General features: G+C 39.7%; 1 protein-coding gene across 3 annotated transcripts in view; it reads right to left on the reverse strand.

The window, feature by feature from the left end:
- Window positions 1-25,665, reverse strand: part of KIDINS220 (kinase D interacting substrate 220) — an 80,811-nt gene extending 55,146 nt beyond the window's left edge. For all 3 annotated transcript variants that reach the window (XM_040597803.1, XM_040597802.1, XM_040597801.1), the window contains exons 1-11: window positions 25,534-25,665; window positions 18,249-18,398; window positions 11,281-11,379; window positions 9,740-9,838; window positions 8,143-8,241; window positions 7,166-7,267; window positions 6,462-6,560; window positions 5,394-5,591; window positions 3,274-3,372; window positions 684-782; window positions 188-286 (exon numbers count right to left, since the gene is read on the reverse strand). In XM_040597803.1, coding sequence (XP_040453737.1) covers window positions 188-286; window positions 684-782; window positions 3,274-3,372; window positions 5,394-5,591; window positions 6,462-6,560; window positions 7,166-7,267; window positions 8,143-8,241; window positions 9,740-9,838; window positions 11,281-11,379; window positions 18,249-18,356 — 1,101 coding nt within the window. In that variant the 5' untranslated portion in view covers window positions 18,357-18,398; window positions 25,534-25,665. The remainder of the gene's footprint in view (window positions 1-187; window positions 287-683; window positions 783-3,273; window positions 3,373-5,393; window positions 5,592-6,461; window positions 6,561-7,165; window positions 7,268-8,142; window positions 8,242-9,739; window positions 9,839-11,280; window positions 11,380-18,248; window positions 18,399-25,533) is intronic.
- Between the last annotated feature and the right edge of the window lie 563 nt (window positions 25,666-26,228).

Below are 26,228 nucleotides of genomic sequence, written 5' to 3' on the forward strand. Positions count from 1 at the left end.
TAATAGAAGTAAAAGATCAATATATTAATGGTGAGAATTAATACATATTTAAATATTATAGTCTATTTAATTATTAAGCATATGGAAAGCTCTCTTTCTGTATTAGCCTTGACAGCTCACTACAATATTCTTACTGCAAAACTAAAATGATTACACATCCTAAAGTAAACAAATAGATATGCTTTACCTTGTCTACAGCAGAGACCTTAGCTCCTTTATCCAGAAGAAGCTCTACTATTTCAATATTTCTCATCTTGGTTGCCTTTATAAGCGGTGTTTCTCCGTCCTAAAAGGGAAAAATAGGCATAATAAAAAGATCTCCATATACTCAAAACCAAGCAAAAACTAGCAACAGCATAACAAATTAAATCCCAAACACAAAAAGATAACTTTTAAATTAAATCTTACTGTGCAAGTAACAGCACTTCAGCACGTATGTTATTGAAAGTACCCACACCTTCCCTGCTATGGAGTTTTAGTAGCAGGTGACGTTTATCAACAAAGGGGACATTACCACTGCTGAGAATAAATTCTGTATTTCAGAAGGGTTTGGGGTTTGGTTTTTTACAATGTGCAAGGTACCAACACTTGACAAACTGAATTTGGTGTTATGATCTTAACATCACACAGGAGTTGAGAACATACGTTAAACAAAGCAATTCATTTCAAATTCTCATCATTACCTTGGTACAAGTCTCAGTATCAGGGTTGCATTGCAAGATATCCCTCACCATTGTAGCATTTCCTTTCTCAACTGCCCAATACAATGCAGTTTTATTATCCTGCAGGAAAAAAAGGAGTATTCAATGTTTACAGTTGGATTAATTTCAAAAACTGTATACAAAGTATTGAGAACAGCACATAATATAGCAAATTTAACACAATTCAGGGCAAAGGGCAACACTACCAAATCCAATTGACACACCAGCTGAACACTGAGGGGGAATGACAATGTGGCTAGAGAACACAAGTCTACTTTAAAAACCTATGCCAAATATATTAAGAGCTTTAACAATCCAAGTACATTCAACCTATCTTGAAACAGCTTCTAAAACGATATATACTCAGTTGTAACTCAAATATACAAGTTTTCTAATGAAATAAAACAACTTTTTCCATAATGTTGTCCTGGTTTACCCCTATTATGTGAAGTCATGTTTCTCTGCAGTTAAAAAAATATTTTATATATATATATATATATATATATTCCTGTGCTAACCACTTCCAGGCCTTTACAAAATTTTTCCCATTTTTGTTCTTAATTTTACAGTGTAGTCTAATAAAACTCTTGAATTGGTTGGCTGGCCTAAAACCAGGCCATGCAAGCTGGAAAGCTGTAAAAGTAGATGGACATGAACAGCCAACCCCAAGTACCAGAACCCAGATTAGCCATACATTGTATCACTGAACCAGGGGAAATGGTTGATAGTTGCAAATCAACTTGGGTGATTTTTTTTTTTTTCCCCTGCTGTGTGTGCTGTCCCAGGAAGACTCCATGCCTGCAATCTTTGTGCAGCTTAGTGACTGCACCACAACTCTTTCTGTTTGAGGCACACATGTGCAGAGACATTTAAGAAAAGCCTCTAAACACATACCTGCTTCTAAGCAGGATTGTCACAGTTTCCCTTGCAGCCTTCTCCCTTGCTTGCTTCTTTCATTTCCAGTTCTTCCTCTCCTGCTCAAGCACTTCACAGCAAACTGAGTTTAAAGCCTTTCTTGCCAGTTTAACAAGCCTGATCATTAAGATTTCTTTCCTCTCTGGTCACCTAGGTTTCATGCCAACTGTTCTGCAGCCAAGTTGCTTCCAGAAAGACACCAGCCTGAGGAAGCTGTCTCCTCAGTAGCAACATCAGCTGCACAGACAGGCACAGGTCTGCCAGATGCTCCCAGCTGGATTCTTTCCCCTTACCAGAAGGACTGGTAAGACCACCACCTAAACCCTCCACTGCCCCAACACTTGCTCCTAGAGCCCTATAGTCACGTTTTGTCTGCTCAAGGTCTCCCTTGACTAGTGTCCATATAAGATGAATGAGCAGCAAGGAACATAGTTGCTGGAAGGCTGGACAAGAATTGGAATGTCACAGATTTGGGCAGGCAGCAAATCTCCTCAGAACAGGTCTGGCTGGCAGACAGGTGTTGGCAATGCCAAACAGTAGGAGAGTTGCTGAACACTAGTGCTCATCACTGATTTTGATACTGTGGGTCCTGAAGCAAGTGCAGAGCCACAATCTTCCTCCGATGGTACTGAAAACAACAATGTGGACTTGTTGATGCTGTCAACAAGGCCACAAACGTATTCTCTAGACTAACCACTGCAAATGGCTATACAGACACCCTCACACTACCAGTCACAACCCTCCCTGCCCACCATGAGGCTGGGTTCTCCTGCTGTTTCTGCACTGCCTTCATCATATCAAGATGTCTGAAAAGCTCCAGAATTTCAGACCCATGTCAGCAAAAAGCTGAGACACACAATTCCAGGTTTCCAATGACAGGTTAAAGGAAGAGATCCAAACACTACTTTCTCTCCAAACTAAAAGCTTCTTGGCTTCTCAAAGAGGCTCTGCATCAATAGCACATACTGAATCTTTGCAGCTCCCCATGACTCAGTTTTGTGTTCGAACTCGGTAGAGAATATGTGCCCGCAAGCAGAGTGATTTGAATAGCTTCAAGCAAAAGAAAGTTGAATGTAACAATAAAAACAAGTACTGTGCTGAGTAAGAGAGCTTTTGGTAGAAGACTAAAATCATTATCTTCATCATGGGACAAAAGAAGAAAGGGTGGGTAGAAAACACAGAAATCACTGACAACACCACTTAATGCAAGAAAAGAAGTTAGTGGAGACAAGAACCAACCAAGCACAGTGACACAACTGCCCTGACAACAGATATGATCTAAGGTGTATCGTACTTAATATATTGAAATTACATTAAAAATATTAAGTGTTAAAGTAAGAATAATATTAAGGGTTTTTTTTAAAAGTATTTCATCTCTTCAGTAGGGCAGAGGAAATAAGTTCAATTTACATCTTTTGCTTTTCAACCATTATAAAAATTAACTGAAAAAAATGCTGCTTAACAAGTCATTGCAATTACATATCTCTTATATCTTAAAAACTGCATGGCAGTATGATGTATTTTTAATGTTTGATGGGAATCCGAGTTTCCCACAAAGTAAAAATAGCAAGTTTTTAAAGCCCTGTTTTTAGAAACAGGGTATTCAAATTCACATCCTATTTAAGAACTACTTTAACATTTACATTGTTGTACTTACCTGACCTCTGATATCTATATCAGCATATTTATGGAGCAGGGCCCTTACAATTTCAACATGACCTCCTCTTACAGCCCCAATCAGCACTGTATCTCCACTCTAGAAAAATTATGAAAGAATACTGAAGATTAATTAATACTATTTAACAAAAGAAATGCAACACAGAATAAAATATTGCTTAAAAATACACATTATGCCTACTTATATAAAGAAATCTGCACTCATTTTCAAGAGAACCACAAAAAAACAGTTATCTCTGCAAAAAATGGGTACACAGAAGAAAAAATTATCCATTTTTTAGTACAATTTTTCAAAGAGATGAAATATGTTTATGGGAAAACACATTATGGGAGCACCAAAAATAGGTCCAGCTTAAACCACCATCCTAAAAAACAACAGTACAAATTAATAATTAATATGAAAAAATCCAGCTGTTCTCTATACTCATAGGAAGACGAACCACTCACAGTAATAACCACTTTACAATCAGACAGGAATGTTGGATGTCTCCTTTAGCTGTTTCACAGCTAACAAAATATCTCCAAGTATTTTAAAGAATTTTATCTTTTTTGTGTGTGTGTGCAGATTTGACTGCTATCCTGTTTACATAGACTGTGCTGTTATAAAGAAAAGAAGGAAAAGGCTGATTTTATGCGAAATTGATCAAAAGAAAAAGATACTTGGCTGTGGTAAATGGAGTTGTATATATGTAAAATAAAGTTACAATTCTGTTTAAGGCTTCTGATTTTAATACACTTAAGGATATGTCAGAATTTCAGAAAATGAAATCCTGAATTTACCTAATACTTCTTTTATGATGAAGCAGGAAAAATAAATAGAAGTATAGCTAAATCACAGGTATGGAATTCAGTTAGAAACCTCAGTAGTAGTAGATCCCCTATTAACCAGTCATTACATACTTGGCTGCAAACCAAGAGATTTTCCTTATCAAAACCTATCTCGCATCCAAAACTAAGACTACTCATTGCTTGCTTTATTTTTGAGATACAGTCAGCTGTACTTAAAGCTGTAATTTAATTTATCCTTCCTAAAAGCACAGGAATGCAGTTGTAGAATTTCGTGCCAGAAGAGGCGGGAACGGAGACTGCAATGTATTTTTTTAAATATTTAAAAGTTTTGCTTTGATATGTGCCTGAGATTAAATCTGTTGTCACATGAAACACTGCAGCTCAGTATGTAACCATCTAAGAAACACACTAAGCTGACACTTGAAATAAAGGAAAACGCATCCAAAAATCCTTTTAATGTGGCAAATATTAGGTTTTCTTCTCTTCTCTGAAACCCCAAGCAGTTCCATTTAGAGATTGGGAATTCAGCCTCAAAACCATATTGCTGCTCTAAACTAAAACACTGATCTTGACAGAGACACCTAAGTTTAGGTATCTAACCACCCACAGTACCCCATGGTGCAGTGCTTGGACCACTTGTGACACTTTAGAAAAAAACCTTACTATCAAGAGGACATTGCAGACATTCCAAGGCACCTATATAAGTAACCACATTAATTCCTGAGTCATTAGCAAGCAGATTCACACTCTGGGCACTGCATGTCTCTACTGAACAATGAAATCGCAGCTCAGGTACACAGCACACCTTTCAACAGTTACATCTACATTTTAACCCAGACCTGAAGTCTTCCTTTTATATACGCAAGTTTCGTAGTAAAAAGTTTCATTGTAAAAGACGTAAGGGTAGACACTGAACAAAATATATTCTTTTTTATAATATGCATTGTTCTATAATTTCAACAGCACTGCCACATGTATTAACACACAAAAACGCCACCCCAAACCTGCAAGTTAATTCAGTATTAGTTTTACGTTATGTACACAAAAATATACAAACATAAATCATGTCCATGCCCCATGGAAACTCACAATTCAAGAATCTCAAAGAAAGAAAGAGTAGCTTCTGTAGTTTATCCTTTACCTTCACTTACATCAACTTGTAACATAGCAACACATAAAAATACCCCTAGGTGGCAGAAAAATTAGAAAGCCAGAAAAACCATGTACCTACAAATTTGTGTACGCTGATATTTAAATATATATCATTATTTCATATATATAAAATGACAATTATGATGAAAATTTACTCACTCTATCAGGAATGTTCACATAAGTTCCAGCATCAAGAAGATCCTGCACGATTTCAGTATGTCCCTCCTTCGATGCAATCATCAAAGCTGTATTTCCATCTTTATCTGTCAAGTTTACATTTGGGTTTCTTTTCAGTATTTCTTTTACTGAGTCAGTATAGCCACCCTTCACTGCGACAATAAGTGCTGTCATAGAATTCTTAAAACAAAACAACAGATTTTACTGTACAGTGGATATAGAAACCATCATTACCTCAGCAGTTTCAGTAACGAAAGAACACTCACTGATATTACTTTCTTAGCCATCCAAATGTTACTTCAGTTTTATGTTTTAAAGTACCCTTCCAATGCTTTTTTTAAAAAAAAGAAATAAACTAAGTACTATAGCAGAGAACACTTCAAACGCAAACAGTAAAGCATCAGATCAGTTTAACTCCTGAATGTTACACGCATGGTAAAGTTATTATCTTGTTATATGACAACACAGTATAATTAGAGCAAGCAGGTCTGCCTATCCCACTCACAAATGTGTTTAAGAACTTCAGAAATAATCACGTGAATACCAAAAGTTATCCACTTTTACTGATTCATTTTTATTTTGACAAGCATTTAAAAAAATAAAATCTGTTTTATTTGAAAACAAAACACAGCTGAAAACGTCTAAAAAATTTCCACCTTCTGAAAAGGTACAACAGTCTTTATTATTTTCAAAAGATGCTTTGCATTTGATTTACTTTTCAAATAGCACTGAAGAATAAATTGTTTGACATATCGGGCTTGGGTACAGAATGAATTTTGATAGTGTTAACCTTCAGAGAACAGTAACTGAAATTCATTCATGTTCATTAAAATCTACACTTCACATAACAGTGTGTCAACTGTCTATATGACTCCCTAGTTGCATATTTTTATTAAAAGGCACAAAGCAGTTTAAATAATCCTTACAATGTAATTATTCCATCATCAACTTTTCATCTTGTTTCATGGATTTCTTGGTATTTATATTATAAAATCAAACAGAACACACATGTATGTACCCACACCCTATCACCAGAAAACAGTTACTTACAGCTCCTTCTTGATCAACATCAGCTCCCATCTGCAGCAAGTATTTCACACACTCTAAATGACCTTTCCTTGCTGCCCAAACCAGTGGAGTGGTTCCATACTGAAAAAACATTTAGAACATTTTATCATATTGCTCTCTGTATTTAGTATCCCCCCTACAATCTAGTATTCATACTATGCTTTATTGCAGGGGTCCTCAAACTACGGCCCGTGGGCTGGATATGGCCCCCCAGGGTCCTCAATCCAGCCCCTGGTATTTACAGACACCCCCCCGCCGGGGGGTTGGGGGGGGGGAAAACCAAGCCTGTCACTTCATCCGCGCGCCAGCCCCCTGGTTAAAAAGTTTGAGGACCCCTGCTTTATTGCTTTAGTTTTTACAAAGACATAATTCGGTCTGGTGAATTTTCAAGCATTTGAAAAGCCATTTTAACTTCCTCTTTGTAGACAATAGCTGTACGTTATTTTTCTATGCAACCTAGGATAGCAAGGTTTCCAATAGCTTAGAGAACAGAAGTATGCTCCACTGAAGTAAATGTTCACAACCATCTCCAGCATACCACACAGATTCTAATCTTAAGGGTAAAATAAAACCGCAGGTGTTTTCCCCATCAAAAACTCACAGATTTTATTTTTTTAATAAAACTTACTTTTACAAGAAAGATATCAAGCATAAAAGAATTTGAATATTATATAAATATAACTTACTTTGTCAGAGCAGTTCACTTTAGCTCCATGTTGCAGTAAGAGATGTACTACGTCTGAGTGGCCCCGTCCTGCTGCCCAAATAATTGGATAAACACTGTATTGCTTAGAATTGGGGAAGAAAAAAAAAACCAGAAAACCAAATACATGAAATAAAATTACAGTCTTAATTATTTTTCATGAACAGTATGGATCACAATGCTCCCAGAGACAATAAACCCACAAAAGAAGGAACACACAGAAATAAATCTAACTACACATCGGTAACTGTTGCCTAGTATATTGTCTAGATGACACCTAGGAAGATGTCTACTGTTTTGAGGTAATTTTGGTTTGTAATGTCTTAAGGTTTAAAAATTCACATCCTTATCTTAATATAAACATAATGTAAGGGAGAAGCAACAGACAGCTATGCAATATCCTTAAGTACTCAGGACCGCAGACCAGTCATGTCACGCATGCAGAAGCTGCACATGCAAACCAGGTGGAATCAGCAATCAGCAAGGTAAAATGAAAAAAAATAAGCAAATGAACTAAATCTCGAAATCTTAAGGTTTTTAATTCTCTTTCACATGTATCGTACATATTTATGTAATTAGCCCATTTGGTAACTGTTGTGAAACAACTAAAATGAATTGTTGTTTCCAAATTACACGTATTAGTTACTACATTAACTTACACAGATGCAGAAAAATTACAATAGTTATACAAGTAGCATTAGATACACTACTGATCTTTTCTATTATTTCCTCTCCTGCTAATTTGAATCTTATTAGGACTATACACTCACTTGCTTTAATTAAAAAAAATTAATCAAAAAACCAGTGGCTGTCATACAGATTATTAAAGCAATCCCTTTATATAGTTATTAAGGTTATACTGCAAAAACATGCAAAATGTTTAATCAAGATAGTAAGATGAATGTACAATTCCAGATTTTAAACATCTGGGAGAAGGGGGCATTTAAGACTAAAACTTACCATTCCTGTGATGTTTGGATTTGCTCCTTTCTCAAGCAGCAGTTTAGCTACTTCAGTACGGCCTTTATACGATGCCCACATCAGGGCGGTCCACCCTCCCTGGCGAGTACAATTCAAAGAAATGCAAAAAATGAAAAATACTCTTTAGAATCCTAATTACAAACTTTTCTTTCATATTGTATTTGTCCTAAATCCAAAACACTGTAAAGATTGATTACACAACCTTGTAATCCTACTTATGTAGGGTAAATAACAGAACACATATGAAAGTACCAATTTCCTGCTGTGTAGAAAACTTGGGAGTATACCATGTCCTAAATGTTCCTGAATTTGCCGTAAACACTCAGTTCAGACTTCAAGCGCATACAAATCTAGTCACTGGATAAACAAACCAAAAAGGAAAGCACTATCTTCAAACAAAAGTCTAGAACCCAAATCAATTAATATGGAGTGTTTACTTTTGATCTGTGTAACAGACAGCTGGCCTTCGTACAGTAATTATGTAATGATTCATGAAAAAGAAGCAAATTGTGTCCTCTTAAGGGAGTAATAAAAGCAATGAACTTCAAACTGCATTAGCATGTTCATTGAAGTTTGTAAACTAGGAGACAAGAAGTTTCACTACCTAAGGCATCTGACAGATTAGGTAACCAAAACTTAGTCTAAAATAACAGTATGTCTCTGATAATTGTATACACAATTTTTATTTCTTTATAAAACACTTCTGAGGAGGTAAAAAATCCTTCTCAGACTGACACTGCCCTAGAAATCAACCACTGGCCTCGTGGGTGTGCTTAACATTATGCTTATGAAAAAGTTAGGTTAGCAGGACATGGTAAGATGTAAGATGCCTCAGCCTTCAGACAGAATAGAACTTTAATTGAAGGAAGCACTTCAATGCTCCCCTAGTGGTTTTCCATACTCTAACTTAAGCAGAATTAAATTGGTCCTTCCAAGTACCTAATTCCTTCTTCAGTCAATGGAGACAAGACTATACCTCTTCAGAGGCATCTAATCTTCTAATCATGTAAGTAACTTCTGTAAGGCTTCATGTGGAGTGGACTAGAGCACCCACTTTCCCATATGAAAAATTTGGGAAGACGAATGAAAACAAATTCCAGGATATCAAGAACAAGGACTACTATGTGAGCAATCACAATTGTCCAGAGGAAAAGTAATTGCGGACAGGTACCCTCTGTGAAAAGGTAACATTTAGTTTACCAGAATACTGTAAAAAAAGCCATCATCAGAAAAAAACCAACCACAAAACAAACTAACCCTCCCCCCTCAAAAAACTCTCCCCCACAAAACACAGCCAAAAATCCAACTGTTCTTCAGTTTAACCTTTTTCCAAAGCAAATTAAGAGGAAAAAAACAGCCCTAGAAGAAAACAAGCTGCCATTAACAACACTAAAACAACTATTTTACAGCTGTAAAAACAACATTTAAATATATATTCTTTTCCATTTTAACAGCAGAGTACATAATTTAAGAATAAAAGATCTTTGATTTGTTTTACAGAACTGAAAGTCTCCAACTGCCAAAACCGTTGTTCTTACTAAGAACTACTTTATTTTTACACTAGGGCAGCACATACCAAATCCCGATGCTCCAAACTGACATTGTAGTTGAGTAGCTCTGCTACAATAGCTGCATGTCCTTCTTTCGCTGCTGAAATAAGAGCTGTCCAGTTATCCTAGGAAAAGAAAAAAACCCAAACATTTAAAAAGTGATATTCAGTATTTCAGTACAATTACCTTGTTTTTCAACACCCAATAGGAAATCTACAACTCTTTAAAAAAGCTGCTAACAAACAACAACAAAAACACCAACCAAAAAACACAGAAAAGTACTCATACATTACCTGCCAGCTATACACATGAAAATACAGACCACCAACTACTGCAAAATCTCCCCTCCAATTATCTCCTTTCCCACCCAATATCCATCACCCTCCACTCCTCACTTCACTGCAGGTTAACTTCTTAAAAATTTTATGGAGGAAGCAACACCTACAAAAGATTAGAGAATGAGGTCAAGACATTGAGAACTGCTGGGTGGGGATAAGACGGCAACCAAGACTACATAAAAAGGTGGTGGTCTGTCGCCACCCAAGTGGAGCTAATATGCAGCACCCAAGGGGCTAATATGCAGGGGAATTTGGACCACAGCTCTTAGATTTAGGATCACTTCAGGAGATACGTTTCCTCTTGCATTACACTTCCCTTCCATCCACTGCTCAAACCACGTCCAGGTGCAGACTACTGTTTTATGTGCTATTCACACGTAAATACAGCAACAGTTCACGTGGTAACTGTTCTCCCTATAAGAACTGTAGCATTTACAGCAAATATAATAAAATGTCTCAAAAAAGACAGAGACTTTTTTTGTTTGGTTGGTTTTTTTATAAGTGACAGATTTCATACCAGACCTTTTCTGGATGTCTACACTGCTAAAATTAAACCAGGTACAGAAGAAAAAAATACAACCACCCAAGCAACATCCTTTCCCTGTTTGTCACTCTTCATTGGAATATACAGACCTTTCAAAACTTTTTAACACCACCTCTGTCCTATTCATCCTTTCTGGGCATCTTTCACCTAGAGTCAACCTCTTCTGTCAAGGCAGGAAGACAGTTCATAAATTTGAAACCCTTCTCTGTCACTGTTCTGGTTTTCACCTGAAATAACCCTTTAACTGAAATCCTCCCTCAGTACTTATTGGAAAACACCAAGGCCACACAAAAACAAATAAAATAAAATAAATAAAATATCCTGACATACCACAACATCACCGAGATGAGCAAAATCACCCGGACCTCATTTTTGATGCTGAATTTCTCTATTCCACCTGCCTTTTTATGTCAATGACTGCCAATCCTAAGAAATCAGCAGCAGCATTCAGCAGAGACCCTCAGACATTCAAAACATCTTAAATATCCCTATTCTTCATGAGGAATCAAATCAGAGAAACACAGAGCAAAGCAACTTTGGATAAAATGTCTCTTATATGTCACTGTTTTCCACCTTTTTTTCTCCCTCCCCTCAACTCTAACCTAAATTCCTTTTCTTTGCCTGCCTCTTGAAATTTCTTTTTCCTCTGCTGTTAGGTACCATCACATAAAGCACTAATACTTACTGCATCTTCCAAGTTGCAATTAGCTCCCTTCTTGAGAAGCTCCTGGACAATTTCTAAATTGCCTTGCTCAGCAGCCAACATGAGCGGAGTCTGGCCATTCTGAAATCAAAATGATAGGAAAAGTGATGCATTGGGAAACAATGTAAATGACACACACACCAACAATCAAAGGCCATATACTATACACGAATGTTAAGTTGTTTCTACTTTTTAACTGCCAGTGAGAAGAACTGAAAAGGACTGGTTTTCAAACAATGCAGTAAACTTGCAATTAAAATGGAGAATGTGGCATTAAACCCTGTCCCATAAGAGATTAAAAGAACTAAAACCAAAACAACCCCAACATTTCAGCCATTAAAAATGGCTACCAGAAAAAAGTTACATTGCTAAATATCTTTCTTCCTGAATGATTTGCCCACTGAAGACATCTCTAATACACCCCGTACATCTTTACATCTTGAAGTAACTCAGTCACGTTGTTCAGAAATACATAAATCCAACGTAAGAACAACAATGGCCATTAAAACATGTACACTGATTCAGAGTAACAGTAAGATCTCTTGCTGAAGCCTTGCAAAAAAGTCAACCTATATACCATACTTTCATCTGACATTACATCAAACACAGACCAAATTATTCCTGCCCTGTGCAACACAGGTTTTTAACAGACAGCCTCACCTCAGGGAAAAGATAGAAAAGCTGTTTTATTTGCCTTCAAGGACATTTTCAAAGTCAGCTACAATCTGTCACCCTTCCATTAGCCTATTTCTGTGTCAGCAAACTTCTGAGATACAACTGCTCTGCACGACCGCAGTGGGTTTGCATGGCAAGGCTTTGGTAGGGGGTGGGCTACAGAGGTGACTTCTGTGAGAAGCTGCCAGAAGCTTACCTCACGTCCACCAGAGCCAGCGCCAGCCGGCTCCAAGATGGACCCACCACTGGTCAAGGCCAAGTTAACCAGCGATAGTGATAGCACCTCTGTGATAGCATATTAAAAAGGGGGGAGGGGGAAATAAATCTGTGCCAGCAATGAGAAGAGTGAAAGTATGTGAGAGCAACAACTCTGCAGCCCCCCAGGTCAGTGCAGAAGGAGGGGCAGGAGGTGCTCCAGGCACCTGAGTAGAGATACTCTTGCAGCCCATGGTGAAGACCATGGTGAGACAGGCTGTGGAGGTTAGCAGTGGAGCAGATATCCACACTGAAGCAAGTGGATGCCCAAAAGGAGGCTGTAACCTCACAGGAAGCCTATGTGGAAGCAGGTTTGCTGGCAGGACTTGCAGACCCACGCCAGAGAGGAGCCCAGGCTGGAGCAGTCTGTGCCTGAAAGACTTGCACCCCATGGGGGGGACCCATGTTGGAGCAGAGCAGTTGGTGAAGAACTGCAGCCCATGGGAAGGACTCACACTGGAGAAGTTCATGGAGAACCATCTCCCGTGAGAGGGAACCCACGCTGGGGCAGGAGAAGAGTGTGAAGAGGAAGGAGTGCCAGAAACAACATGTGATGAACTGACCATAACCTCCATTCCCTGTTCCCCTGCCCCACTCGGGGGAAGGACGTAAAGAAATCAGGGGAAAATTTGAATCCAAGAAGAAGGGAGGGGTGCAGAGAAGGTATTTTTAATTTATTACCATTCAGATCAGAAAACTAATTTTCCCCAAGTCGAGTCTGTTTTGCCTGTGACAGTAACTGCTAAGTGATCTCTCCCTGTCCTTATCTTATTCCATGAGCCTTTTGTTACATTTTCTCTCCCCTGTCTGGCTGAGGAGGGGAGTGATAGAGCAGCTTTGGTGGGCACCTGGCATCCAGCCAGGGTCAACCCACCACAATGATGAAAAGTAAAACTTAGTAAATTTGACAGTAGATTTGTGAGTTTCAACAAGCTTAATAAACAAAAAGAATTTGTCCTGCCCTCTCTTCTGTCTTTTCTCTGTACCATATAGAAAACTCAAATTATCTAGTCTCTAAATAATACAAAAGCTACATCTTAGGAGTTATATACCAGCAACTTCCCTGAAGAAAATAAAAATCAATGCAGAATCAAAACACAGTAACATCACTAATCTTTGTTAGTAAAACAGTTAACAGTAAGATTAATAAAGATATTTGAGGAGTTCTTTCTGCTCTTTATATATTTTGAACAAAATAATTAAAAAAAAATTAAATCACAGAAATGCACTGATTCTTTCAAAAAAGCTTTCCAGCCTATGAGCTACTCCCTAACCAGACTTCACAGAATCTTCCCCACGACATTATGGATGACAAACAGTATTACTTGTGACAAGATATAACTTAATATGTAACAGTGTAATTTTTTTACAGGAAGAAATTATGCTCTCGTATAAGTTTATATTGTTATAACCATACACTGTATACATTCAAAATGGTATCCCTGCATAGTTCCTAAGGTATATTTTGTATCAACAAGCAGCTGTATTTAGGTCTGGACACAAAAAAAAACCTAAAATGCTCAAAAAATCAAGAGGAAGGAAAATACTATTTTCTAGAAGATAATAGCTCTACAGAGGAGAGAACAGTCATAACTTTTGCTCCTTAAGAAGAGTTCTTTATTTGCAAATTAATACTTTGGGAATACAGATGCCAAGTGATTTGGGAAATCACGCCTGACCAATCTGACTGCCTTCTGTGATAGCATCATTGGCTCGGTGGATGAAGAGCTGAGATACTGCTGAGCCCACCTCTAACAAGGATTTAGGCACTGTCTCCCAGAACATCCACAAGACAAACTACTGAAGAACGGACTAGATAAATGGACAGTGAGGTGGACTGAAACTGGTTCAGCTGTTGGGCTCAGAGGGTTGTGATCAGCAGCACAACATCCAGCTGGAGGCCAGTCACTAGTGCAGTACCACAGGGGTCAATACTGTGGCCCTTCATTAATGACCCGGGCAACGGGACAGAGCGCATCCTCAGCACATTTGCAGCCAGTACAAGGCTGGGAGGAGTGCCTGATGCACCAGGTGCTTGTGCTGCCATCCAGAGGGACCTTGACAGGCTGGAGAAACGGGCAGACAGGAGCCTCACTGTACTGAATGTAAGTGTCCAGGCTTTGGAGCTGGGGGAGCTGCACAGAGCCTCTGTGAAAAGACGCTGGGCCTGCCCTGTGCTGGACGCAGCAAATTCCACTCAGGACACAGGACTAGGTAACCTCCAGAGGTCCCTTCCAAACAGTGCTCAGCAATACACAATAAAATCCCTATTTTAGCATGAGCATTCTTCTTATCTCCTTCTGAACAGTTACTATTGTTATCATTGTGATTGTTGTCTTCCACAGGTGGGTAACAGAAACTGAACAAAAGTATCTCTGGTCAAGAGGATGTTGTGGGTAAGGAAATGATCCCCTCCTGTAAGACTGTCATACAGTTGTAGACTAGGCTCTGGTATTCTTAGCCAGATGTAAAACTTTTCTATAGGGGTACTAAAAACATCCTTCCCTTTTTGCTAGGAGATTCTCAAATACAGTTTCAATGTTTTAGCAAATAATGGAGATTTCCACCAACACAGAAACAATCCCTGTGACACCTAGATTAAGTATCAAAAGTTGCCCAGGAGTCTAGACACTCCACAACAACTACATGCTTATATTTCTCACAAGTACTGTATATCTGTACATCACAGCCAAGTGTAAATATTGGAATATCCAAATTATAAAGAGGCACACCTGTATCTCTTTAGGGAAACCATTCAGCAGTGTTACCTTACAGATTAGCTCTCTCTTGCAGTCCATGAGAGAATGGAAGATTCAGGATTGAAGATGCATAAAGTACTTCAGTATCAAAAGCAGAGAAGCAGAAAAAAAGACACATCAAAGGAAACTGAAGGCTGTTAGGATCAAAGTGTATCAGACAAGGCAAGCATCTATCATTAGCTGTTAAGTAATCTATGTATCTGGTGTCAGACAAGAATGCACACAGGGAAAAGGATGTGCAGGGAGAAGGCAGAGAGACTGAGACTTGTTCCACTTAACTGCAACTGCTGGTGTAAATCCAAAAAAACCCATCCATACACAAACTGACTAGAACATCCCAATGTTTCTAGCAACTGATCACAGCCAAGATATAAAGGGTTGGTAACAATGTGGGTGATCCTACCATTGGACAAGTCACTACAGCCTGGGAGGTCCTGCCACTAGCAAGCCTTGGCTTGTCAGAAGTCTTTTTAGATCTGCTCCACTGACATTCTCATTTTGGTATTTTGTTTTTACACAAGAAGAAAAGACATCTTGGCAGGTCCAGAACTGGAAACAGAATTTGCACTCAATGCCACTGAACTCCAGTGAAGAGCTACCACTTAAAAAAAACTCTTATAATTGATACATTCAAACAGTTGTTGTCCCTGGGTTTAACACTGATGCAAACCATACACGTCTCCAGAAATTACCTTCTCCAATGCAATATATCAGAGGACTGAAAAAATTCGGTATCAGGGAAATGATCTCTGCAAAAAAGGCAGTTACTGAAACCCAGGAGTGCACTTAGTCCCATCAAAAAGAGAAGTAAAATTTAGAAAAGGTGGTGAAGGCGGTGACACTACTGAGATAAAGTCAACACAGACCATCCATCTAATTTTGGCCATGCTGTTGAGAGGAATTACCAGCAGAGGGAACAAGCTACTCCTCAGATACACATGAACCTCACCACCTGGCATGCAGTAAACACTCTGAAACAAAAATTCTCCCATCTCAATTACCTCAGCATATGCACATGCACAGCATGAAATAAATGTGTCGACAATGAGAGAAAACTGTCTTAATTGAAGCCAGAACTGATAACTACAGTAAGGCTAAATTCTGTACATTGGTTTCACATTTGCATGATGCTTTTTGGTTTTGAGTGGTATATGCCATTCGACTTCTTTCCAAAAATATTCCTGCCATCTTATGCAAATTTAAAAAAACAACGCAGCAGAACAAAACATGCATTTTCGAAGACTTAAAAAAAAATAAAAAAAATCAGAAAGCCGCTCTTCCATGCACTGTAAGGTACGTATAAAAACTGCCTAGACTGTTAGACTCAGTGGGTAATTGCCAACTGTTCACAATAACGGATGCTCATCTGGGAGGGTTTGATTTGGGGCTAACACTGTAGCATCTTCATCAACACAAACCATGAAACAGAAAGCGCTCTAATCAAGTTTACAGACTGCCCCAAGCTATGGAGAGCAGCTGATATGCCTGCCGTTCAGAGAAAAGGCCTGACAACCCCTCTGCAATTCAACAAAGGCAAATGCAGAGAGACTGGAACAGACTGACCACAGGCAACAGTACTGGCTAGGGACGCCTGCCTGGGGAGCCACACTGCAGAAACAGGCATGGGGTCCCAATGGACAAGAGGGCCACAAGTCAGCAGTGTGCCCCTGCAGCAACAAAGGCAACTCAAATACTGGGGTGCATTAACAAGACCACTGCTAGCCCTCTACTCAACACTGGTGAGGCTGAATCCAGAACACAATGCCCCATTTTGGGCTCCCAACAACAGAGAGATTGACAAACTGCAGAGTCCAGCAATGGGGTCACTCAGATGGTTATGAGACTGGAACACAAGACATGCAAGCAGAAACTAAGAGCTGGATTTGTTCAGTCTGGAAAACGGAAGAGTAAGGGGGCATTAACATCAGTCTTACCCAACTTAGACAGAAGGGGAATCTTTGGAGACAAAGGCAGATTCTTCTCAAGAGACACACAAGACGACAAGAAGCAACAGCCACAAGATGCAGCAAAGGATATTCCAATACAACATAAGGAAAGGAAAATCTTTTTAAACAAAGACTGGTTAAGCACTGGAGAATTGCCCAGAGAGGCTGCAGGTTCTCCAAGCTTTTAGGGACTTTCAAATTTTGCCTGTTAAGTCCCTGAGCAACCTGATATAACAATGAAGTTAGTCCTGCAATTTGGAGGAGACTGAATACAATGACCTCCAGAGGTCCCTCCTATCCTGAATCTTTCTGCAAATCTGATTCTCTGAATATCCTATGTTAAGTTGACAAGGTTCCAGATCTACAACACTATTTAGAAAATCAGAACAAAAATAAAATTTTATGATACAAGTTGCACATCCAGATGAAAGAAAAGTCCAAATGCTTACAAATCAGAAAAACTACACAGAAGATGAAAAAAATTAATCAAATCATCTAAACTTATTTGTAAAATACACAGAAGACTTAATAGTACATAAAGATAACCTGAATTTTAAACATTGTGCAAAACAATGTAAACAGTCACTAGCAACAGACATTTGCATGAATCAAACCTCCCAAGAAACTCTCAGGAATCTTTAGCGCAGCATACTGAAACCACAGCACCGCAGCACATTTGCTTAAATTGGTGGTGGCAATATGCTCAAATCAGACACTAACAATTATTGCACTATCACAGGATTCTGAATAATCCACATTTAAACTCTCTACTGTGTATCAAGACTTCCCGCATAATCCCAGTAAAGTCATTTAATCCTCCTGGTTACATCTAGACTTAACTTTTTGGATACAGGTCTTTTCATCCAGATGAGCATCTGCTCAAAGTAAATTACAAAGATGCTTCTATTTGGATCATATAACAAACTTTCTCTTGCCTGGAAACCAGGATGTGGTGGAGGAGTTGTTACTATCCCGGGTTTCACCCCAAAGTGGACGGGGCAAGAACGCACATGCAGCTGGATCTGTGAACTAAGGAACAATTCCTAGTTGTGGAAATACAGGTATAATCTTCATTCACAACGTAAGGATGGAGCTGCATTTTCCAGCTCAGAAGAACACTCAGAAAACAAATGCAATGAAAGATGTTGAGATGTTGAAAGAGACTGAACACTCTGTGCAAAGGTAAGCAATCATTTGAAAATAAAACTGAAATTTTGTACGTTAAATAACCAGTGTGATCTCACTAATTACTCATTCTGCAACTAATAACTAATAAGCTGCAATATGAAACTGAACTTTCAAAAAATCATCTTACCTCATTCCTCTCATCTACATCCCTGCATTTCTCAAGAAGTGCTTTCAGAGCAGGAACATTTCCTTCTTCTACGTAGGTCAACAGACTCTGACTCATTAGACTTGCCATCTTCGCACAGTATTTAAAATGCTTCTGTAACAAAGCTTACCTCTATTTCAGGAAAGGAAAAAAAAAAAAAAGCAAATGTAAGTAAAGGCTAAGAGAGTTACCTTTGACATTAGAAACCATGAATTGAACATGCCAATAAGTTATTGGTTGGCTAGAAATAGCCATCATTCTCCTCATCAAAACGCTGTAGAGACAATTGCAGTGAAACACACTATATTTCAATGAAAACTCAATTGCTTACTCTTTTGAGTTCTTGGAAAATTACAGAATTTATTGTAATTCTTAGGTATTGTCTACATATGTAATTTGAATGGAATGCATAATAGTCTTCATTTGCATATTTTTTCTACATATATAACATTATAGGAATACTGTAAATGTTACATACTTTACATGTGCTTAGTTATTTACAATATAACCCTTGTCTTCTATGTACATAAGCAGAATATTGACACTATTCAGCACTATGAAATACAGCAATAATATCTAAATTGCAGCCATATGGAAGTCTGAGAAACACCATTTATTAAATCAGTTATCACCAATTTTATCCAGAAATGCTTGCATGTGGCACATTGTTAACTTGCTAGTCAAACTTAACATAGCTTCTGTCGACTGATTACATGTTTTTAACCTCCAGTATCCAAGACAGGAAAGCTTTTTCTTGCTGAATGCAGACAATTAAGAACCATTAAAGACTTCCTAAAAAGCTGTTGGCTAGTAAGCTCAGAGAACCAGCAGTATTACTGTGCCAAATTTATATGCATACAGCTCCAGAAGCTAAATTATTCACTGCACCTAAATTAAGTTTCACTGGATGCAGAGCAAGTATTAGGCTAAATTTAAGACTCCACCCTTCCCACTACCACCTTTCTCCTCACCAGTAGATGACATGAGTTACGGTCTCTCTGGCTTTTTTGTGTGTGTTATAGCAATGTAACAGCAGAGGAAAAACTCCAGTTTAGTGCTAGCTAAAGCCTACTGGTTAGGCTATTCTCTACCAGGCAGAAGCCAAAGACCAATCACTTTCCCAGGCAAATGTTCTAACTTTTATTCTCACAGAAAAGCAGCCAGTGACTTTTTCTGCACTCCCAACCGAAATGGACCTTTAGGAAAAAAGAAATGAAAGGAAGCCAGCAGGAACTTCACAATGTTTAGCATGGAGAAGTTAGCTTAGATTTAGCTGTTTGAATGGAACAATCTACTTCAGCTTTAGACTGCTTACATAGACCATAACAGTATTGCACCAACCTTTCTCCTTTAGCAAGTAAACACAGACAAACACGCTGCTGTCAGGATGTTAGACACAACCTGAGCCCACTTGCAGCACCACAGCCATCAGATGACTCGCATATGGAAATGCCTTGCACACAAAAATGCCAAAGAAGCCAACACACCCAGTTCAGTTGACAGCAGCTCTGGGTACATGTAGAAGAACTTTAGGAACACACGAATGCTTAACGACAAAGTAAACCATACATTTTAGGCATGCAAACAGAAAAGCATGAGAGGAAGAAGAGAGGAAAAGGTTGGACTGTGACTCCCACTGTTAAATTTGGGCTTAAAATCCAGGTTGCAGCTTAAAGGATAAATTCCAAATAGGATTTAGGCACCTGGACTCTCCATGCTCTGAATGCCCACATACCAAGCAAAAATTCACAAAGCTAATCATATCATTCAGACATTATTTAAAACTCAAACCTAGAATCAGTTCAAAAAATATCTAGATTTGACATACAAAGGCCAGCAAGTTTTACTGGGCACTGCACAAACAGCCAGTCTCTACCACAAGGAAGTTATAAATAAACTAAGAATACACAAAGTCTGTAATGTTTACTGCATAGTTAAAAGTACTGTCATGCAAAGGGGGGTGAACAACAGTGGTGTCACATAACTGTCTTTTTTTTTTCAGTAGAATGAAGAGCTAATTGAGAGGTTGCAAACTTTAAAAATCCTAAACTATGCCAAAAATGAAAGGTTGAAAAGGAACAGTGACTGTAGTGACTCAGTGCCCACACACAGGCTCCTACTGCTATTTCAGATACAAAACCACCAGAAAAGTCAGCATCTTGCCTGGCATTCAGCTGCCAGTCCAGAACAGTCCACCTCCTTTATGGCCTGCACCAGTATCTTACAGCCCTATGCAGATGTTTCTGATATTCTCCAGCACCTAGAACGTTGTTTAGATATTCACATGCAGGCATGTGAATTCCTCCCATACATTTTTACATATTTTGACAGAAATTCATGAAATATGACTTGCCACTAGCTCCACTGCTACCACATTTTCTGATTTCCCTGTGCAGCATCCCACCTTCTCTCCTGTAGCTGTACCTTAAACCCCCATGCTATGTTCCATACCAAATACTAAACTGAAAAGATTTAATATCACCAGTAAAACATGACAATGTTTCACCAAGTGATTTACGCTATGCAGTTGCTATCAAAATTTCACCAATTAATTCTGAGCTAGTGAGAAAAAGTATTTGGCCTTGCTTCCTCCTCAAAGATTTTCCCCTTGATTTTCCCTACTGTGATATTTCAAAAGGGCAGACGCAGCCCCGCTGCACTACAGATCTGTATCCTGCTTCACAAATCATTACTTGAACTCCCAGTTATCACGACAGCACAGCTTCTACCTTTATATAGATCTGAATCCTTATAGAGGCAACTCAAACCTTTGCCTAACAGCGAAATAGCTGATGCCAATGACACATCCAGAGCTGCACTAACTCCATGTTAATATTACTTTTAAAAATGATAAAAGTTTTGTAGGGCTGAAGCACCTCCAAGCATATTAATATTCTTTGTCCCCTATGCTTCACTGTCACATATCCCCTTCTTAGAATTGATATTTTATGTCTATTTTATAAAAAAAAGAACAAAATTGGATATTATGAATTTCATATCCTCGTGCTTCCATTTGCCATTGTTCAGGTGAGCTTCTCGGAGCATCCAAAAGATTAGTATCATTGGAGGGCTTTAGGAAAGCACTGTTTATAGAGTCAGCAACAGAAATTTCCATTTAAAATGCAACCTGAATTCATGAGGTTAATCTATGTGTTAGTATTGTTCTCATCCTTTAATAAACCCAGCAAAATAAAGAAAGAAAAAAAGAAAAAAAGACAAAAAAAAACCCACCACCGTACCAACAAAATATATGTAAACAAGGTTGGTGGTATGATTTTTGGAAGCATTCCCCCAAGAACAATAAACATACCCGAAAATAGGCTGAAGTTCATTCATGATGTTTTCATTCATGACACCAAGCCAATATAAATTAGAGCACAGACAGAGTCCGCCTTTTTAGTAAGTAAGATTTATGTTATGAAAATTAAGCACCCAAAGTCCGTATGAGTGCTGGACACTAAAATTTCTTCCAATACTTAAGACTTCTTTTAAATTATCATAAATGCTTTGAACTGAGACTGAGGCGCAGTCTCTATCTAGGTAAGTAACTCTGTTCTGGCCCCTCCAATGGAAAAAGCTCCTGAAATACATATTCATACCCTTCTCAGAACAAAAAACCCTAGAACAAAAACACCTCAGTAGCATATCCTTTACCAAAATAAAGGATGAGAACTTAATCCCTGCCAAATTTCATTAAGTCTAGTGGAAAATCAAGAGCCCATCTGGAAACTGATACCCTTACCTGTAAGGATTAATGTTGGGGTGTTTTTTTCCTCCCACCAAAGTGAGCTGATTCCCAGCCCATGAACCACCTCTTTATTCACAATCCAAACTTCCAAGCTTGAAAAAAATCTCACAATGCCCCCAGGCACCAAATCCTGGTATTTTACAAGACTAACAATACGCCAAGAACTATGAAAAGATATTCTAAGAGCACAAATGCTCAGGTGAAGGTAATGTTTGCACAAGGATTAACCTGTTTTTGTAAGGCACTCACATCCTCAGCTGAAGCAGACGTTATCACTGTTTTGGAAGGACTGCAAAAATTTGCTGATTTACAAGAATTTAGTTTCTCTCAGCTACTCCAATACTGACAACAGAGGTTCTGATAACTCAAATCTGCAGATACTTAATGTACTCTCAGAATCTTGTATCAGCTTCTAACTACGTGAAAAAATTATTATTACGCTAAATTTTCCAAATATCACCATCTTTTTCATAGCTCTCACCCATAATTTTTTTACTGTGTGAGCTGTGCTTACTGATGAATATCAAAACCAGTCAACAAACACTAGCCTTATTGAGAAGACTTTCTTTTCTTGTTTTGTTTTTAATAAAGATTGTAGTGACTTACATAAAATTCATACTTTTCATCATACAATGCAGAAATTGTCACCTTCTTTTTAACATGTCTCCTTCTATTTCCAGACACAAAAGCTACCTTCCCAACATGCAGTACTGTGGCAGATCTTTCAGTTAACTGTAAAAGAAAGTAATTACAGTGCCACTGAAATCTGGGCATGTACAAATCAGATACCGAAACATGCAGTATGTCACTCTTAAGAACTGGAAACGCCACATTTCCAAAATAGAATTTAAAGAAGTATGGAATACAGAAGAAATGTAGATATAAAATTTATTATAAAAGACTAACAGAAATAAATTTCATATTCTCAAACATTTTTATACTTCATGATGGCATAAAGAACTCAAAAACATGTTGGAACATCACCTTTACTCACGCTGCAGAGAATGTTGCTAATACAAACATTACCTATCCTTGATGACACCTTATCGTAAACACTTGCTAATGGACATACTTCATAAGCATTAAGAGATCACAAGTCAGGCATTATGTGAAGTAGTAAATATTTTTTAACTATTCTTTCTATAGGGACTGAGTCAACCAGGATTCTGTTTAAAGAACAAATTTTCGAAACAGTTGAAGTGAGTCTCTAAAATACTAATTTCTGGTATTCACTGGCAGAAAGAAATAACATCTATATGTTATATTTATGTTATATAAATAAAATCTAAGTTTCCATAAATAGTCTATACCCACAGCTCTCCTCCAGTCCCTGAAGCTCCAGTATGATTAATGACCTTATGCCAGTTTTCGTCTTTTCCTTATTTATCTGGAAACATTTATTCTTCTTCTCTTAGCCACACTCCTGTTATCCAGATGAGAAACATTTTAATACATTACCCTATTTGTTTGTTACTTCACATTAAAGAACAAACAGCATAATTAGAAAATATTAAAAGACACAAAAAGGTAACTAAAGATACACATGCAGACTTTGTTATTTTGAAACCCTTAACCAACAGAACTAAAAAAAGTTTGCGCAAAAGGAGGTCCCTATGGTTGTAACTGTTATCACAGTACACAGTAAGAAATACAGGAAACTGGAGATACATAAGTAATTCTTTTCCACCTTAGGCACTCTAGGCAACAATTGTTTCAAAATATTGTAGTGAGAGGGCTTTTTTAAAATGTTTTTTAAAACAAAACAACCAAGACTGGGGATTACATCCGAAAGACTGGAAAAATGCAAATATGTATTTAAACAAGGAGTCACCATTATCATCTGACAGCAACTATCAGATACGTCCATGTTCTATCCTAGTTAAAAAGACGAGTTAAAAGAAGGGGGTTGTGAATTATCTGACCACAGGATTTAAACCTTATCAGAGAAACTAATGTACCTTTAAAATGGAATTTAAATATGGTCAATGAGCAATATGGTATTGCTAAGAATATCTGAATTCTAAGACAAAATTCAATTCCTGTACACAGGAATACAAAAAGCTCAGTTTAACAAAACACTATTTCAGCTTTTAAATACTTCAAATAAAAGAAAGTAAATAGAAACAGATGCCAATATTAAGTTTTCCAAGAAATTATACCAACCAATATAAACCAATTCTGTTAAAACCTGTATAAAACACACACAAGCATTGCAAGAAAGTCTACAACATCATCTTACGCAATACTGTAAAGCCAATGTGTTTCTGTGATCATAAAATCAAGGGTTTGTTAGTCACAGACACAAACCCTTTGAAAGAAAACCTAACTTTTAGAGTATTTCACCTAAGAAAAAAGTCAGTTGTGTAGTGGAGATCTTTGTTAATAAGATTTTTAAATTTTTAAGGTCACATTTTATAAGATGTAGTTGCATAGGATTTCAAGTAGATGTGAGTTTCTTATCAACCAAGTTACTCTGAATAACCACCACTGCAGAACAGAGAATAAATGCCTATCCAGCAGACAAACACACATATTCCCTTACACATCATAACCTGATTAAAACTCCCTCGTTTTTAGCTTTCCACTTCTTTACTATTTGATGGGGGGGTGCGATGGGTTGTGAGCTAACCCCATAATTCAAACACTTTTCCAGAATTATTGTATTATTTCTCCTGTCAGAAGTTACAGATAGGAAATCTCATTTCCCAACCAATTTTTAAGCATACGTGAGAAGTAGCAAAGCCCTATTCCGAAGACGTTTTGCTACTCAAGTTCTTCAGCGGTGCCCAGTGACAGCAGCAGAGGCAAGGGGCTCCTGAATGGCAGGAGGAGCTGTCTGGGCATCAGGGGACACTTTGTCAGGGTGAGGGTGACCCAGCACCGGCACAGGTTGCCCACAGGGAGGCTGTGGCGGCTCTCTCCCTGGAGACACACAGAAGCTGGCTGGACGCGGCCCTGCCACAGCAGGGGGTAGGACAGGTGACCTGCGGGGGTCCCTCGCAGCCTCAATCGTTCCGTGATTCGTCACCTCGGAAATCAAGTGCCAAACTTCGCTAACGGGTCGGGCTCGTACCCGTCTTTCCAAGTTAACAAAGGGAGAAAAAAACGGCGCACGAGGCGGCGCTGACAGCGGCACCGGGCCGTGCCCGCGGCACTCCACGGGCCGTTTCACCGCCGGGAAGCCGCCCCCGCCCGCCGGTCGCACACGGCGCTGCCGCCGCCCCGGGGCCGGCCAGGGTGGAGCGGCCCGGGCACCGTCGCTCCCGCCCCTCGGCCCTCCGGCCCAGCTCGGCCTCGGGCGGGAGGGGGCCGCGCCCACAACCCCACCGCTGCCCCCTCCAGCCCCCGAGCCCCGCCACCGTGAGGGGGCGGCAGCGGCGGGGGACGGGCGGCAGCGGCGGGGGACCCGCGGCCGCCCTTTGTTTGGCAGCCGGGAGCGCCCCCTCCCCCGTGCCCTTCCCCCGTCCTTCCGCGCCCGGCCCGCGCCGCCCCGTTCTCCGCCTTCCTGTGGCCACTCACCCCGCGGTCGGACGGACTCGGCCCCTGCGGGCGGCTCCCCGGGCCCAGCCGGAGGCTGACAAGGTGGCGGCGGCCCCGAGCGCTCCTCACGTTCCCCCGGCGGCAGCGGCCATCTTACCTCCCTCCGCCCGCTCCGCGCCGGTCACGTGGGCTGGGGGGCGGCCCCGCCCAGCGCCGTGGGGGAGGGCGGCCATCGCCCGGACCCGCTCAGCGCCCAGCCCGGGGGCGGCCGGCCGGGGGGCGCCGCGCAGGCACCGAGGGCCTCGCGTTGGACAGCCCCGCGGGGCCGGCGCGCTAGTAACCGCATAGAAGCCGCTAATAACGGGGACCCAAACAAAAAACCCTGCCCGGGAGCCCTGGCGGCAGCGAGTCATCCGCGCCGCGGCGGGAAGGGCGGGAGCGGGCGGTGCCTGAGGGGGCTGCGCGGAGCGGGGCACCCCTCCCCGCAGCGGCGGCAGCGCTCCGCAGAGCACCTGGCAGTGACCCGCAGGCTGCTTTCTGAAAGAAAACGGGGGAAAAATAACGTTTTGTTAACGGCTGCCGCCTGACAGATGGGCCAACGAAAGCTGGTTTTCAAACCGAAGGTGAGGACGGCTGTGGTGAAGGTGGGGAAGGGGAAAAAAAAAAGATACAAATAAAAGAAACAAATCTCACCTCACCCCAAACTTTGAGATCCACCAGCTTCTCCCAGACCT

This window comes from Falco naumanni, chromosome 6 (assembly GCF_017639655.2).
Source record: "Falco naumanni isolate bFalNau1 chromosome 6, bFalNau1.pat, whole genome shotgun sequence".
Taxonomy (NCBI): Eukaryota; Metazoa; Chordata; class Aves; order Falconiformes; family Falconidae; genus Falco; species Falco naumanni.